This window comes from Clarias gariepinus, chromosome 21, assembly GCF_024256425.1.
Source record: "Clarias gariepinus isolate MV-2021 ecotype Netherlands chromosome 21, CGAR_prim_01v2, whole genome shotgun sequence".
NCBI classification, from domain to species: Eukaryota; Metazoa; Chordata; class Actinopteri; order Siluriformes; family Clariidae; genus Clarias; species Clarias gariepinus.
The window spans coordinates 14,602,637-14,619,274 of record NC_071120.1 but is presented as its reverse complement, the minus strand read 5'-3'; the positions used below and the strand labels follow the sequence as shown (position 1 = coordinate 14,619,274).

General features: G+C 41.1%; 1 protein-coding gene across 3 annotated transcripts in view; it reads left to right on the top strand.

Moving 5' to 3' along the window:
• mctp1a (multiple C2 domains, transmembrane 1a) overlaps positions 1 to 16,638 on the top strand; it is a 158,087-nt gene that overhangs the window by 98,984 nt on the left and 42,465 nt on the right. For all 3 annotated transcript variants that reach the window (XM_053480893.1, XM_053480892.1, XM_053480894.1), the window contains 7 exons: positions 19 to 205; positions 7,066 to 7,159; positions 10,402 to 10,504; positions 11,269 to 11,371; positions 11,816 to 11,917; positions 12,359 to 12,433; positions 14,613 to 14,732. In XM_053480893.1, the coding sequence (XP_053336868.1) occupies positions 19 to 205; positions 7,066 to 7,159; positions 10,402 to 10,504; positions 11,269 to 11,371; positions 11,816 to 11,917; positions 12,359 to 12,433; positions 14,613 to 14,732 (784 nt within the window). The remainder of the gene's footprint in view (positions 1 to 18; positions 206 to 7,065; positions 7,160 to 10,401; positions 10,505 to 11,268; positions 11,372 to 11,815; positions 11,918 to 12,358; positions 12,434 to 14,612; positions 14,733 to 16,638) is intronic.

The window sequence follows — 16,638 nt, the reverse complement described above, 5'->3', positions numbered from 1 at the left end:
TGTGTTTGTGTGTACCAGGTGTCAGGTGGATCTCTCTCTCCTGTCTAAGGAGTGCACACACAAGCTGGACCTGCCGCTGGAGGAGGGCGAGGGCATGCTGGTGCTACTGGTCACCCTGACCGCTTCGGCTGCCGTCTCCATCTCAGACCTTTCTGTCAACATGTTCGACGACCCGCATGAGAGGAGAGAGATTCTGCACAGATATGTAAGTTTAAACAAGCTCGCCTAAGAATGCAGATGTATTTGAATTGCACAGAAGTGTGTTCACAGAGGTTTGGACCTGAACTACTACTGTATAGTAGGTTAGAATAATTACGCTTATAGGAATACAGTGATATGAGATACTGTACGGAATATGGATGGTGGAAGTGTTCATTTTTTTTTTCATGTTGAAAATAAGTTGTAATAAATGGAGTTAACATGGATAAAAGATGCTCTGTTATGGAAAAATGACGTCAGGTCACCCAGGTCAGGTCGTGTGGCCCAGCGTAAAGTGGAGTTACTGTTAGCGCTCTGTAGTTGATTGTCCTATAGCAGAAGTCGACGCTGACCATTTTTAAGTTTTGTACTTTTTATCCATTTATAACTTCCACAATACAGCTGTTTCCTCACCAGCCTTTCTTTTCTGCCTTGGTAATAAAACACAATTAGGGATGTTAGAGAAACAGGAAACAAGCTTCCATAAATGTACAAATCAACCTTACTAAAGAAGGCTTTATCATTTCAACGTCGCATATTAGAAGAAGCGCATAAATAGAAACCTGTGTTTTTGGCCTGCAGTCAGCACTACTGTCAGAGCTGCTGTACCAGACAATTAATCAACACTTAACCAATCAGATTTTGGAATTCAACAGTGATATTAAAATGGAAATGAATGCCATATGTTCACATTAAATATACTGAATCATCCTCCCTGTTTAATATATATTGTTCTATGTATTCTGCTTGTGGGTTGAACTGTGTCCCTGTTGGCGCCGAGTTCTCAGACCTGGCAGCACCTCAATGATGTGACCTCCTTTTCAAAGGCGCTCAACCTCTGGGGGCCGCAGATTGGTTCAGGCCTGGAGAGCCTTGGGCCTCTTTGGTCTCTGAAGAGAGTGATGAGGAGAGCAGAGGAGTGCAAGAGAGGGAGAAGGAGAGGAGCTGATTGGGGTAGAGAGTGTTGGAGGAGAGGGGGAGAAACAGTGCTGTGACAGGCTCTTTTGATGCTGGGTTTGCTGTTGAAAGGCCCGAACTGAAAGGGCCTACTGTCCTGTGTGAGGGCCTTTGGCCCTCTGTGGCCCCAGGGCCCTGCAGCCCTCCAGCCTGTACAATAGTCTCAGCCTGTTGCTTTGTTTGTGGCCTGTTAACCCTTCGCTCGCTGCCATTTGCGGCTCTCTGCCACCTCTTTACATGCCAAAAGCAGGGGACAGAGTTGAAATAAAGAGGGGCACATCACGCTGCTAACCGCCTCTGATGCATCTGCTCTTGGGTATAATGGCACACACGAAGCTCTTGAATTTTTCAGCTTAAAGGCTCTGTCTCACAGTTGCTTTCACAGGGCAACCATAATCCTCTAGCTAGGTGTCCTAGCTACCGCCGGATGAAGAGCATGGGAAGCATTTTCTGCTCTCAATTCTGCTTTAACTCTACGTTGTTTTGTATGATGTGTTTGATCGCAAACGCGAATGTTGCGCAGGCCAAACGGCAGGTGGCTGACCCACATTACTTAATATAAAAGGCTAGCAGTTGTGCGCTAAACACATCTGCGGTGTCCTTGCGCGCCCACAGGGGGGAGCTCTTAGACCGATAATGGTGGAATAATCCAGCTCTGTTCAAGAATAGGAGAGAGACAGGCCATGGGTGAGGAGCTGGGGAGGGGTAGGTGTGCAAAATGAAAAGAAAAGCTATTTCACCTTTTCGTTTTTTCTCCCCCCTCCCAACCGGTATAGGATAGACGTTTTTACTCCCTCATTCCCATTCTTGCGCTCAGTTTTCTCCCCCTTTGTCGTCCTCCCGCCCTCTCTCGCTGCATCTACGCATTCATTAGCACCCTAGCCTGCAGTCTGATGGGGAGATATGCTGGGCTAGTGATGGGAGGGAGGACAGTGGATTTAAAATAGGGACTCTAATTTGTCCTCACTATTAACATATTCCCTTTTCTCTGCTTGTCACTCTTTCAGAGTAAGGAATTTAATAAAGATGTACCTTATCTAGTTGGGCAGATAACATGAAGTGCCAGTGTTAATGCTGCACAATGCTGCTTAAACAGATCTCTCTGTGGTTGCAGAGAAAATCCCAAGGTGTAGGGAGATCTGCGCTTCAAACACAATTCCACCTTTCTATCACATTAAAATCAGATGGCCATATGAATTAAAGTGCCTTAACGCAGCCGAACACACACCGACCGGTGATGTCTACCATGCAAAGAAAGCATTTACAGTTGGGAGGGGGGTTGGTGCGATGGAGAGACTGACGTGGATGGGGATGCTTTGAAGCCACAGATGCTCTCCGCAGAAACTGTAGCCGTCTGCAGCCGTGAAGGGGGGGGGGGGGAGATGTGGGGGGTTGGGGTGGCCGCGCCAGCTCGAAACGCAATTAAATCTCTTAATGCAGCTTCGCCGTGGCTTCACGTACATCATTAAAGTGGCAAAGGCATATCAGATGACTTTCAGCTGTTTGCATATGGGATGAGTGGGGCTGGGCGGCTGAGTGCCTCATCACCGCGTATTAATGGCCTAGAAGCAGGATGAAGATGTCTGCTGCTAAAAGGCTTTCCACCTGTCATCCTGCAGTCACGTCACACCTCAGACGCTTTCATTTAGGGTTCAGTGTGGAACAGACACAGCACACCTGAGGATTCGCCCAGAGTCTGGAGCCTCTTTATTGTTGAAAGAATTTCAATTTTGTTTTCATATGATTTTTCTTTGGCTGTTTGGAATTTTTTGAAGGCTATTACATAAAAAAAAAAATGCTATAAAATGAAGGCTTGCAACAATATGACAATGTAAGCTTTATATTATAATAAAAGCCCTTAAAAAAAGAATTTTTAAAAATATTTTTATGCATGAAATAACTTACAATTGATTTTGTTTTTTAATGCTTTAAAAGCATTAAGTAAGTACAAGATAATGAAAAAAAAAACAATTTATTATTAAACATCAGTTTTAAAAAAGCACAACATACAATATAGAATATTAAGACATTAAGGAATTGCACATATACGTAATAAAAGTACAGTTTATGTATTAGTGAGGCATGTGATCATATCAAATCTGATCTCTCTTTATATTTATTCTTCAAATATGTGACAAATATAATTTTATTAATAAATTTAATATACAGTCATGAGTACCATCAGTGCTTTTATGGCAATGATCTTTGCCAGGTATTTAAATAAGCTATCTAACTATCTGTCTAGACATCAAAATATAATCGAACGTGGGCTTTTGTATCTTAGTATTCGTTGGAGCAAACTTTTATGTTGTATTTTGTTGTATTTGTATAAAAATATGCTTATTGTACAGTAGGTCTTGTGATATTTTTGCTCTATTACTTACCCCTCCATTTTTAAAAAATCTGTTTTAAGAACAAGCTTTTACCCCTTGAGGAAATGCTCGACGAATGCATACAGTCAGGAAGTTGATCCCCGTAAAGAGCCCATATTTTCTGATATGTATTTTTGCTGATAAGAGAAGATGCAGCTTTGCTCCATGGCTGTTGTTGTAAGCAGACAGGAATTATGCATTTTAATAAGGGAAGGCGAGAGAGTGGGGGACTCGCGTTTAATGGACGTTAATGGGCGTCAGGGCCAGGGTGACCTCTGCTCAAGTGGTGGCACCCAATTCCACACTCGTCCTGTCTCGCACTTTAAAATCAGAGAGCGGACAAATGCACTGGAGTGTGGGTGTGTGGGAGAGAGAGAGAGAGAGAGAGAAAGAGAGATGGAGAAAGAGAGAGAAAAAGAGAGAGAGAGAGGAAGTAGAAGGAAAGAGCGAAGAAGGGAAAGTAGGGGTGAGGTGAAGGAGGGGGGAAGCTGTTAGCATTCCATTTTTATTATGACATTTCACAGTCATCCGATTTAATGTCCCCTGACCGGATTGTCCGGCAGGAGACGGTGGGCTTGAAATGTTATTTAGAGCATTGATAAAAGGTGAGCGGCTGCGAGATGACAGCAAGTCATAAGGCTCGGCACGGTGACATTCATTTTCTCCACAACAGAGATGGAATAAGACGTCACAGTGACAAGCTGTCAGTCAAGCCACAGCCCCGCCACCGTCCCCTCCCCCAGCTTTAGGTCCACACTTTCTAACACGCTTCTGTGTTTGTGTGTGTGTATGTGAGTATGCGTGTGTGTGTGTGTGTGTGTGTGTGTGTGTGTGTGTGTGTGTGTGTCCCACCTTCCGCCATGTCCACATAACCCCATAATCGGATTGAACCTGTGTCCTCCTATAAGAGTTTTCCCGTCTCTTCAGTGGTCTATAGAAGGATAATAAATTCCTTTGCTATGGAAATGCACCTGCCTATCTGAGTTTTTTTTTTTTTTTCCCACCATGATAATCATAAATAACAAGCAATCTGAAGAGCAATTGTGTATTAAAGTTATGTGAAAAAGCGAATTTCCCTTCACCGCAGCCTCTCCCTCATTTTCTTGTCTGCTATCAGAGAGGCTTCGGACAATAATATCGGCCATAAGAGTCTAAGCAGCTGGAGTTTATAATGAATGAAATCTGTAGTCCAGGCTTGACTTGAAAAAGTCAGATTATTATTATTCCTCTCTCTCTCTCTCTCTCTCTCTCTCTGTTTGGAGGAGGTTATTGCCTGACAGAGAAATAAATTGAAGTGAAGTACGTTTGCCCTGATTTAAAAGCCAAACCATATGATATGGCCTTTTTTGTGCACATACAAGTTGGTACGTGAATGCTCTTAACTTTTGGATCGTTAAATTGCTGTGATGGCTGTGTATAGTTTTCATTTATATATATATATATATATATATATATATAGAGAGAGAGAGAGAAAGAGAGAGAGAGAGGAGAAAAATCATTTCAACTGGATGTAAAGTTACCATGTAGCCGTGTTCCAAAGACACGCACATGTATGCACATGCACACACACACACACACACACACACACACACACACACTAGTAAGCGTTCTGACTCTCTCTAACATGCTACTTGTGCACGATTCAGCACTTATTTCATCACTACATGTCAGCCCTCTTAATGTTCCAATGGACACACAAAGGAGCAGTTAAGACGCATTATGCTGTCTGAATGAATGGCTTTTATCTGGACCAGTGCTATTAGCCCTCTCATAAATCATAAGTCTTAAAGACGCTTGGCTTTGAACAGTTTAACCCTTTCAAAGTCTGTCATTTGCAGTGGCGTCTAATGGACTAGGAGGAACAGGATGGGGTCATGATTGATAGATGGAAGGATAGATGTAGGTGGCTTCAATAGACTCGCTCTGTTACAAAACAGCCGATATTTGACAGCGCATAGATACATCGACATAGGGCTGGAATTATACCGCAAGAATTATTGGCACCCTGGTAAAAGGTGTAAAGAAATTCTGAATTTGTGTTAAACGTCTTTTAATTAGAATGAATTTTAAGACCAGTCATCTCACAGCGAACACGTGTGAGACGTGTAACATTTTATACAAGTAAATTTGACTCGGAAAATAAATAGGAATGAACAAAAACACATCAGTATTGTCATTTTTTGCAGTCTCCTTTTATTGCAGCATCTTGTCCTGCTTAATAGGAAAAAACGAGCGATAAAAGAGATCTCTCCAGATCCCAGAACGTTCTAGCTCCTCTCCTGTGGACTCTGCCTTTAAACCGTTTTGTGTGAATTTCTCAACTGAAATTTTCAGCCCTGGATCCAAACCACAACCCAGCGAAAACTTCTAGCCAGAGGCAGAAAGATTTTCATTCCAAATCTCTGGTACTTTATGGACTTCGTGATGCCAAGTTTCCCAGGGCATTTGGAGAAAGAAAAAAAAAACAAAAACAGCCCTGTACCCACACCACAGATCCTCCGCCATGCTAAGCAGTTGGGATTAGGTTGTTTTCTGTTCAACCATCGTTTGTTTCACACCAAACCCACTGCGAGTGCATGTTTCCAAAAGCGCTCTATTTTTTGCCTCATCTCAACACAGAACCCAGTCCCACACACGGATCCGGTAGCATCTAGCGAACACCAGGGCAAGTCGGTTGGCATGGAGGTGGCATCTAATTGTAGATACTGACTTGGTGACCCATAAAAAGCGCTACCATCTTTTGCAAATCTTCAACTGTGGAAACATTCTAGGATTTATTATTTTTTTGTGTGTGTGTGCCTAACCATCCTCTTCACTGTGTGTGGGAGCAAAGTGTACTTGCTTCCTCTTGCAGGCAGCTTCAATACAGTTGTTATAAACTTTTACATCATTGCTCTAACAGTGAATATGTTTTCTTTTTCAGGCATGCAGCTTTTAAAAAACTTTTCTGGGTTTATAAGGGTCGCTACACATCATCTTTGCATTCTCTAATCTTCTTGGTGTTAATGAATGGATAAAGACCTTAGAGTCACAGCGTATTTATTCTCCAACGATACAGGAAGTGATAGCTGAGAGTTCTTAAACGCTTGCTTGAACGTATGTTTAAAATGGAAACATGCATGATTTTACAAAGGTGGCGTTAATTGTAAGATGAGTTTTTGATACATTTTAAATTTTCTATTAAAGGTAAGATTAAATGTGACTGTTTCAGGTCTTTCGAGATTTATTATTATTAATTTTATTATTATTATTATTATTATTATTAATAATAATAATAATAATAATAATAATTATTATTATTATACATACTTTATATAAAAACGGATATTATTTACTTTATTATATTTATATATTTATTTATATATATATATTTTTTTCCCAGTTTTATTGAATTAATTTATTTTTCATTAAATGGCTGATTTTGTCTGTAATAAAACTTGATGAACCGCTGCGTGTGGAAGACAGTTTACGTGGGTAAAGTTTCAGGAGGAGCTCAGGCTGTCATGATTAACCAGTTGATGCCCTGTGACCCCTCCAGAGTCTGCTGAGATCCTTTCACAACATTAAAGACGTTGGTGTAGTGCAGGTGAAAGTCATCCGGGCAGAGGGACTGATGGCAGCTGATGTTACAGGTGAGGAGAGTTCCAGGAAAACACACACACACACACACACACACACACACACACACACACACACACACACACGCACAGGGATCTCAGATCTCAAGAACGAGTTCCGCTTCTCTCCGGTGACTGATATAAACAGTATTAGCTATTGCGATGGCAAGACTGTAATCTTTCCTGCTCTGTACTAATATACAGAAGGCTCGGATCTGTCTGTTATGTGTCTGACACATATTTTCCCACGCTTCTGTTCATTAATCCTTCCTTTTAATTAAGTCTACGTGGACAGGCCTAGTTTCTGGCAGTATGTATTAACAAGCTGAAAAGAGATGGCAGTCGACGCAGAGCACCGTTTTTTATTTGGAGTACAACAGACAGGGCCATTAACAAAAACACTTAGCAGCAACCATCTATTTTTTCCTCTGTACCAACAAACCAAATGTACAGCTGCATGTTTTTTTCTCTTCTTCTTCTTTCTTTTCTTAAAGACAAGGAAAAGAACATTACCAAATCCCTTGAAACTGCATGACCTCCTTGCTTAAATCATTTTTCAGTCCGAGTAGGTTATATTTAAATGAAGCTATTTCTGCAAGGTTTTTTTCTGCCCTATGTCCTGGAAGATTTTTTTTTATTGTTGTTTAAGGAATTACACGTTTTTTCTTTTTTTTTCCTCATGCTTTTTTTTTTCTTTTTTTTATATCATAAATATATTAATGTTTTAAATGTCATTTTTATATATCTGAATATATTTATATGATGTGTAAGTTTATATATTATATACGTTTACATTCTAATATTTCTTCAAAGATAAAACGAGGTGAGATTGAAAAGTGTGTTCTGTAGCTTAGTCCGGTAAAACCGCAAATTCTAAGGTTTCTCCGTGCCGTCTATCTCGACTATATCTTCTGTTTTTATTACTCCAAGTGGAAAAGGAGCGCAAGGAGACGTGCATTTCTAAACAGATAATGAAGGGAAGGAAGAAAAAGATAATAGCTGTCGTATCCTGAATGCTTTACACTCTTCACCTCTTCAGCAGTCTGTCTGTTCTGCTTCTCTAGCCATCTTTAATTAAGACATGCTCGATGGTAGGAACCCTTCCAACACACACACACACACACACACACACATGCACACACGCTGCTCTCTGTGACAGTTCAGCGATCTGGAGGTCCGGCTGTTACGTAGACCTCACAGCCCGGTCGGTTCTTCCCAGGAGAGCTTGAGGCTGCCTGAGGAGCTCTGATTTCACACTGCTTTCCCGCCATAAAGCCGCCGCACACAAGTTCCTCGAAGAGGCATGGCCCTCCCAGGGCCCCCGCTGTCTCAATCGGCCGTGGCACAGGGTTACAGGACATGGAACAGTGCCTCCTCTAATAGAGAGCTCAGAGCAAGAGAGAGAGAGAGAGAGAGAGAGAGAGGATTTGAAGGAGATCTGAACCTATTCTCATGCTCTGTTTTTACCTCACTTGCACTCCAGTGTACAACAGGCTGGTCTGCTCTTCTCACTCGGTCTGTTCTTCGGTGTAATTAATTGAGGCATTTATCTGGAGTACCTCCACTCCAAACCAGCAGGAATAAATGGGCAGAGTGTGTAAAACCAACAGTGTTTAGGCAGAAGGAGCTCCATTCAGTGATGCTCCTGCTCGTGAGCGTCGATCATACGTCCAACTCTGTTTAAAAATCACCCACCGTGTAACGACAATTATATAATACAATATATAATATATGCAAAGTGGCAGTCATAAGGACTACCATGTACGTTCCGTGGATTTCATTTGAGCCGGGAAAAATGTAATTACTCCGTCGTATATATTTGCACGTCAGATTAGAGCCAAAAACAAGCTGGAAGTCATCTCAGCTGCCGGGCCGAAATTAACCCGCACGCGGTGTGTCGCGCCGACCACACCTGGAGCGTCATAGTTTCATCCGAGGCAAAGCGTGAAATGTGCTCAGACAGCCACCTCACAAACAAGGTCAAAGTTCGTCGCCTGGGACAACCGCGTGTCATAGCAGGGACCACGCAGGATATGGAGTTTGTCTCGCCATTTTTCTGCCTATCAGTTTGCATTCGTTTAAGCATCCACACTAAACGCCGAACGATGCCGAGACGACGGCTCAGTTTAGACAGAAAAAAAAATCAGTGCGTGTGTACAAACATTTCGAAATGTCTAGAAGAGCTCGATTCACACATTTCTAATTTATTCAGGTTATTTGTAGGGCATGATCATTTCCCTTTTTTTCAGTGCAAGTATTATATCAAATACTACCCAGATGTTTAGGAAATGAAGAAATTTCACGATGTCGCATGTGTATTAATAATCTGAATAAACCTTAAACCAACAACATGCAAACAAACTAATGAGACTAATTATAGAGCTTATTTTCAGCTGCGGCACAGTATAAAGGACATCGCATCGGTTTTATTCTCTGCATTTATTACAGATATGAACTTTCTCTCCAGCGGCGGCCGATCGATGAGTTCGTGAAACCGATAGGGCTTGTGACAGCCAGGACTTTGCATTGATCACGGTGACATTTATTCTGCATGTCAACGTAAATGTCCTGCTTTCGTGGCACCGTTTTTATCAGCTCTCGCAGATCAATGGCAATCTATGAATTAATACACAACACATTCTTTCACTTTGTTGTAATATTATGATTATTAGTGATTTTTTTTTTTTTTTTAAGGAATAAAAAAATATTGTTTCGGGAATACGTCATGTCTTCTGGCTCACTGTGTTAAAGTATTGTTTGTTCACGTCTAATAAAAACGCTCTCAGATGGCTTGTTAATATTTGAGAGGTTTCACGATCAGCTGTTTTTTTAAGGGAATTATTCTTTTTCGTCATTATAAAGTGCTGCCTGTTATATCTTTCTTTATCAGACCACTGCGGATGACCAGGTGTGTCTGTGATAGGGTGTATAAAATTGTGTGTGTGTGTGTGTGAAATATCAGTTTTAAGGCCATGGGCAGCGCCGGCGCTGAGGCTCTTATCTACCTATGTGTAACTCAGTACGTCTGTGGGACACGAAGCGCTGACACTACAGACAGGCCTAAATGAATACATCAAATCAGAGCAGTGATGATAATCAAGTGTTTTTAGGCTGACGGCAGGTGTAATTCAGCCCCTCGGCCCAGCCTGCCCCAGTTTTATCAGGCAGTGAGAGTTTTGCAATGCATCAGCCAGTAGATTACGCCAGTCGGAAGTTGATAAAGTCGATGTGTGTGTGTGTGTGTGTGTCCCTGACAGGCAAGAGTGACCCCTTCTGTGTCGTGGAGCTCAGCAATGACCGTTTACAGACACACACCGTGTACAAGAACCTCAACCCAGAGTGGAACAAAGTATTCACATTGTGAGTTTCTGTAAGATACACTACAGTATATATTTTAATAAGATAAATTCAATTACAAACGAAAAGTTTTCTTCTTCTTCTCCAGTCGTGGATTAATAAATGTATTTAAACATTGCGTCTCCTAAAATATTACAGTATCACACATCATCAAAAATTTGTTCTATATTTAAAATCGAATTGTTGCATCTAAATACAAATATGACAATTAAGAGCCGAAGTAGATTTAAAGTCTCATATTAATTCCTGTTTCATGCCTGTAGCTCTACATGGAGTTGTTAGATATAAGTACATTTTTTTTCCCCCTTAAGGACAAAGATTAACCTAAGGATGAAATTAGACTCCCGTTGCAAGTGCAATTATTGTACAATACAGTAATGTGCCATACATAATTTCTCATATTAGTTTGGAATTTAGAGGTTGTTCCGTGGATGTTTTTTCATAATCTTTCAATCTGCCCGGCTGGAAATTCATTTGTGAATTCCCATAGAAAGCTGGGTAATCTAGCCTCTCCTTGGAGTGCCCGTCTCTTTAAGAATAACCTCATTTTCCTCCAGTCTTTAGCCTACTTTTCAAAGATAGCATTTCACAGGGAGAATCGCTGCATCTTTTTTTAACCCTCGCACAATGGAGCCTGTCACCATGGCTTTAAATAAATGTATTTTTTTTTTTTAATCCATGATTTCAAAGATATTCTTGAATGTTTAATATTAGTCAATGACTTCTTTTTCCATTCCCACCGCGGCTCGGCTTTCTCTTTCAATCAGCAACGTGAAAGACATCCACTCCGTGCTGGAAGTTACGGTCTATGACGAAGATCGGGACCGAAGCGCTGACTTCCTGGGCAAAGTTGCTATTCCGCTGCTAAGTGTGAGTCCTAAGTCTCTTCACTCTGCATACATTACTGAATTAATAATAATAATAATAATAATAATAATAATAAAAAGAGTACTCACTAATATGGTAGAATCTACAACAAGTCTCACTGAGATTTTTAGTCTGCTCTGAAGAGTATGATATAATACTAGCCCCTAAAAAAAAAAAAAAAAAAAAAATCATCATGAAAAAAGAATGAAAGGGAAAAAAAAAAAAAAAAAAAGCCAGAGAGCATAATGTGTGCTCCCAGGCTGATCCCCCAGGATAGTTAATTTGTGGCTGACAGTGGTCGGGGCGTAATGAACAGGTACTTGTCAGAGCCGCCACAGTTGTTTTGGGCTCTCTGTCAGATGCAGCAGCTGGGGGTCAAAGGTCACGTGGCGAGTGTATTCAGCTGGGTATTGCCAGACAGACGGCTGTCATGTCCCTCTCCCACAGATCCAAAATGGTGAACGGAAAGCTTACGCCTTGAAAAGCAAGGAGCTGACAGGGCCAACAAAAGGGGTCATCTTTCTCGAAATAGACGTGATTTATAATGCTGTAAGTCCCTCTCTCTTTTTCTTACTCATCCCCCTCCCACAATCTCTCTCTCTCTCTCTCTTTTTTTTCTGTTTGCTCGCTTCAACATGGCCATTCCTGTCGTTTGAACACTGGCTGTCCCCTTCATCCTCGTTTTCTCTTTAATTACCCAAGGCTTCTCTCTTCTTAGGCTTTTGTTTGTGGGTGTCTCTGTGAGTGTGTGTCGATGTGTGTGTGTGTGTGTGTGCGCGCCCGCGTGCGTGCGTGTGTGTGCGTGTGTGTTGTGGCGGCCATTTTAGGTGGCAAGCGAGAGAGCAGCACATGACTGTGTGGCATTGAGCGTGTGAAATGGAGGAAGAGTAGCCAATCAGCATTATTGTACTGATGGTGTATGAAACGCCATTTGAATGTGATTGTGAAGTAAAAAGGGATCTGGTTATAACCTGACGTGTGTGTGTGTAGGTTAAAGCGGGACTCAGGACGCTGATACCCATCGAGCAGAAATACATCGAAGAAGAACCTCGAGTTTCCAAACAGGTATCCAAATCGTTTCATGTCGTTAACCACAGTGATAATCAAAGAGTGATGTGTGGATGATACACATTATAGATAGCAGTGTCTCTTTCTCTCTCTTTCTCTCTCTCTCTCTTTCTCTCCCTCTCCTCTGGAGCTGGTGAATAGAAATGTCATGCTGTCAGTTGTGGGAGTGCATAAGTAGATTGGCCATCCTTTAGTTTGGCCCTCGGTGGCACCGCAGCAATGCACCTCATTGTCGGCCTGCTCAATGTGTCCCCCTCGGACAAAGGGCTGAATCGGAGGGGCTGTCCCAAATCAGACCTGTCAGTGACACACACACGCACACTCACACACAATTTTCGGCACCGTCCAAGGATCCTGAGCAGCACTGAAAAACTGCAGACTCTGCACTTTGACATGTTTCCAAAAAAAAAAAAAAAAACCCGCTCACGTTCACGTAAAAACTGTTCCAGCAAACAGCGTACAAACTTTCTTTTAACTTAACATATGAGTTGACATCTTAGTTCTCTTGCTGTTCTTTTGTATTCTCCTTCCTGTCATACAGTATAACAGTATTGCGTTATGTACCGTACTTTACTTCTCACTACTTTTGTGACTTATTTCACCTCTCATTTGCACCTGCGCGCTCAGCCGAAAAGCTCGCAAGATAAAGCCGAGTTAAAAGGTAGAGAGTCTCGGTCTGAGAGTGCGACAAAGTAAATGCAGATATTTGCAATGATCAAAGCTTTGTGGCGTCGTAGCCATTATGCGACTGCATGCGTTTCATCTTGCTAGTGACACCAGACAACAACAATTATGGAGAGTTCAGGCTAATTCGGAATTATGAATAATGCTGTATTGTTAAAAAGAAAAAGGCAGCATCGTCCTCTTTTATGTCTCTATAATATAATATAATATAATATAATATAATATAATATAATATAATATAATATAATATAATATAATATAATATATAAAATGGTATAAGCTGCCCTCTTGTTCTCTCTTGGCTGGGTTCTCGGTGTGATTGAAAAGCCATTCCGACTTGGTGCAGTTTTCTGGTAGTTTTCCTAGATGACAATACCATGGGACAATAGTGCTTTTCCAGTCTCTGAATATTTGCCAAAACTCGTCTGGGACTTCAAAGTGTGGCTCGATTGTTTCCGTTTATTTACCTCATTTTGCATGCCAGATGCCCTGATGCGAATGGCAACGTGACAATTGCCAAAATACACTTATCTTCTGCTTCGCAATTTGTTTTGCATGCCATAATGAGTTCATTAATTTGTTTTCTCCGTAACAATTCATATCAGATTTATAACTACTTAACACCGAACACTGTTTATACAGCATGTCTCAGACTGTTTGTCGATAAGCGGGGAAACGCAACGCCCATCACGTTCCTGTCTCATTCACTGCACATAAAGGTGATCGTTATGACAAAAAAATGATTAGAAAACTGGAAGTTTTTTTTTTTGATGATGTGAACTATTTGGCTATTATTATATAGATATCATGAAAAGCATTATTGCACACTATTACTTATTAACCAGTGCCTACTTGTGGTTTAAAACTGTTTAAATAGTAAGTTTATGATTGTAAAAAAAAAAAGGTTATGTTTTTTGGTGCTGCTTCTTGTAGCCACTTTTTCTGATAATCATAATCACACGGATAACCTGAGCTCCTGCTACAGAAGTATCTAAAGTTACAGTACATGATCTACAGCTGTTATATTTCCCACAAGATTATTTCTAATACTGTTTGCTTTTGAAATACTTTATACCATGGTTATCAGATTACTTTGCATTTATAAATGTGCAGGAATTCCACTTACCTATCCAGCATTTCCTTATAAAAAAGAATAGATTTTATGGTCAGGTTTAATTTGTAAGGCAAAGACAGACCAGGATGTTCTGTACATGAAATATTGATAAAGTTAGTTATATGTTAGTACATTTTAAAATAACACATGTCACAATATTTTTTTAAAAATGGTTAAAAAAACAACTGCGCTCCACTTTATGTCATGATATTAGATATTAGATATATCTCTGCTTTGCCCGGCATTTTCTTCCACACAGATCATTGCTTCAATATGGACCGGCTCTAGATTGCCTGGAAATGTTTTTGCCTTGTTTGTTTGTCTTTGTCAAAAAGGTTGGCATGTACCACATGTCTGACAGGTGTCTATCTTCCTCAGTTGCTCCTGCAGAACTTTAACCGAGTGAGGCGCTGCATCATGTTCCTCATTAACACTGGCTGCTACATCAACAGCTGCTTCGAGTGGGAGTCTCCTCAGAGGAGCATCTGTGCCTTCATTGTAAGGACCCTTATATATTTATTTATATATATATATACACACATATACACACATAGACTCTTACAAGCCTTGAGGTACTGGCCCGCCATGCGGAGTGAAATAAAGTGTGCAGGGTTTTAGAAGAGCGATCCAACAGCTTTTGTCCCCAGCTTTCACTCATATCACCATTTCCTGCTTGTTCAGATCACAACGTTTCCGAACTCACCAGTGAAACTGTGTATTTATCTGCATACAGTCAGGGTGCAGGCTGTCTCTCGAAAACTCTCCCTACACACTGTACAGGAAGCATAATTGGACAGGCTGAGCTGTCGCTTAAAGGACACCTTCTCTTAAGCGCGCCGCGTGACTGAACGCTAACAGGACAGTCGTGCTAATCCTGCTCTGTGGCATCGCATGAAATGCGTCAGGATCTGTCTATCGCAGCGTTAACGTGTATTTAAGGACTGCCTTGTCGACCGTTAACATTTGCCGCTTGACACGTTTTAATTTTGCTACAGTTTAGAAGCGGCTGTCTGCATCGATCTGTTAACATTTAGGTCCAACATTTTTCGACGACGCTTTCTCGGCTGTTGGGGGGAAAATACATGAATGAAAATGCCAAAGAGAGAAATGTCAAGAGAGTATGCTAAAAAACATGAGGTCACACCTGCTTCTTCGCTGAAGTTTAGTTGATATTTAACAAAAACGTTTGCGTGGTGAACCGAAGATTTCGTCTTCACCGCGGGTCTGCTTTTGACTAAATGTCTAAAAATTGCAAGGGGGGAGGGGGGGGGGGGTTGGGCTGTGATATGACAAAAAAATAATAATAAAAAGAAGAATTCTACAATACTTTTTAGGGATTTTCACCTTATGCATCACAACGTTCAGGAAATCAGAATAAAACTTCTAGCTTAATATTCAGACATTTACCTTAACACACTTTATACAGTTTTTACAGCTGAAATGCTGATATAGGAAACGTATTTTAATTAGGTGGGTGAGGCATAAAAATCTGAGGATTAAATTTCAGATTTTTATTGATGATTTTAATAATAATAAAAAAATCAGATCAGATCGTTTAAAAACAAAGTTGAGGCAAAAAAATCAGTGTTGATGGGTATTTAGGATTTTAATTGTCTCTAAAATCATATGGCAATCTGATTTATTCTCATATAGTCATATCCTCCAGCCTTAATGCTAAATATCATGGTTATATCACTTTCTAGTCTTAATGTTTCTGCACAAAAGATTTCATGTTTCATTTTGATGTTCCACATTTAAAAATAAAATATAAAAAAAAAAAACACTGGATTTTATAGCTGTGCCAAATTTTGATTTAAAAAGCACAAAGCGTGTTCTCCAGGTTTCGCACAATTCCTAGCATCTCCCATGTGAAAAGGTTTAGCCGCAGCAAAAAGAAACACCCGCACTACGCACATGAAAATGGCTGTGCGGTGAAACGAGCTCTGCGATCTGCTATGCTGGTGTTTCTAGGTCGGCGCCTTTGCCACGGCTGTATGATTTTATAGGTTGCCGCTTTGTTGTATCTGCTGTTTTTGTTTTGTTTCCAGCAACACTTGCAGAGTCGAGAACTTTTACTGCACATTTGCGGTGGTGTGTCAGAAACCCTTGTGCCTCTTGTCTGAGTTGGAGTACCCTCTTAGGTGGATGTACACACACACACACACGGTGATAAAGTGCCAGCCATTCATGACCACACAACCTCCAACAATTACAAAGCCTGAGTTTGTGTGTATACTTATCCAAAAGGGACACACTCTTCCTCCCCTCTCTGAACACCTGTAAGCCGAGCACGCTGACACCCATCCGTGCCGTGTGAAAGTGGCCCGTTGTGGGCAGCGGCGGTGTCGGGTTCAGAGAGGCTGCTTCATGCCAGATCTCCCCACCCTGAACCCCGCTGCTCCCT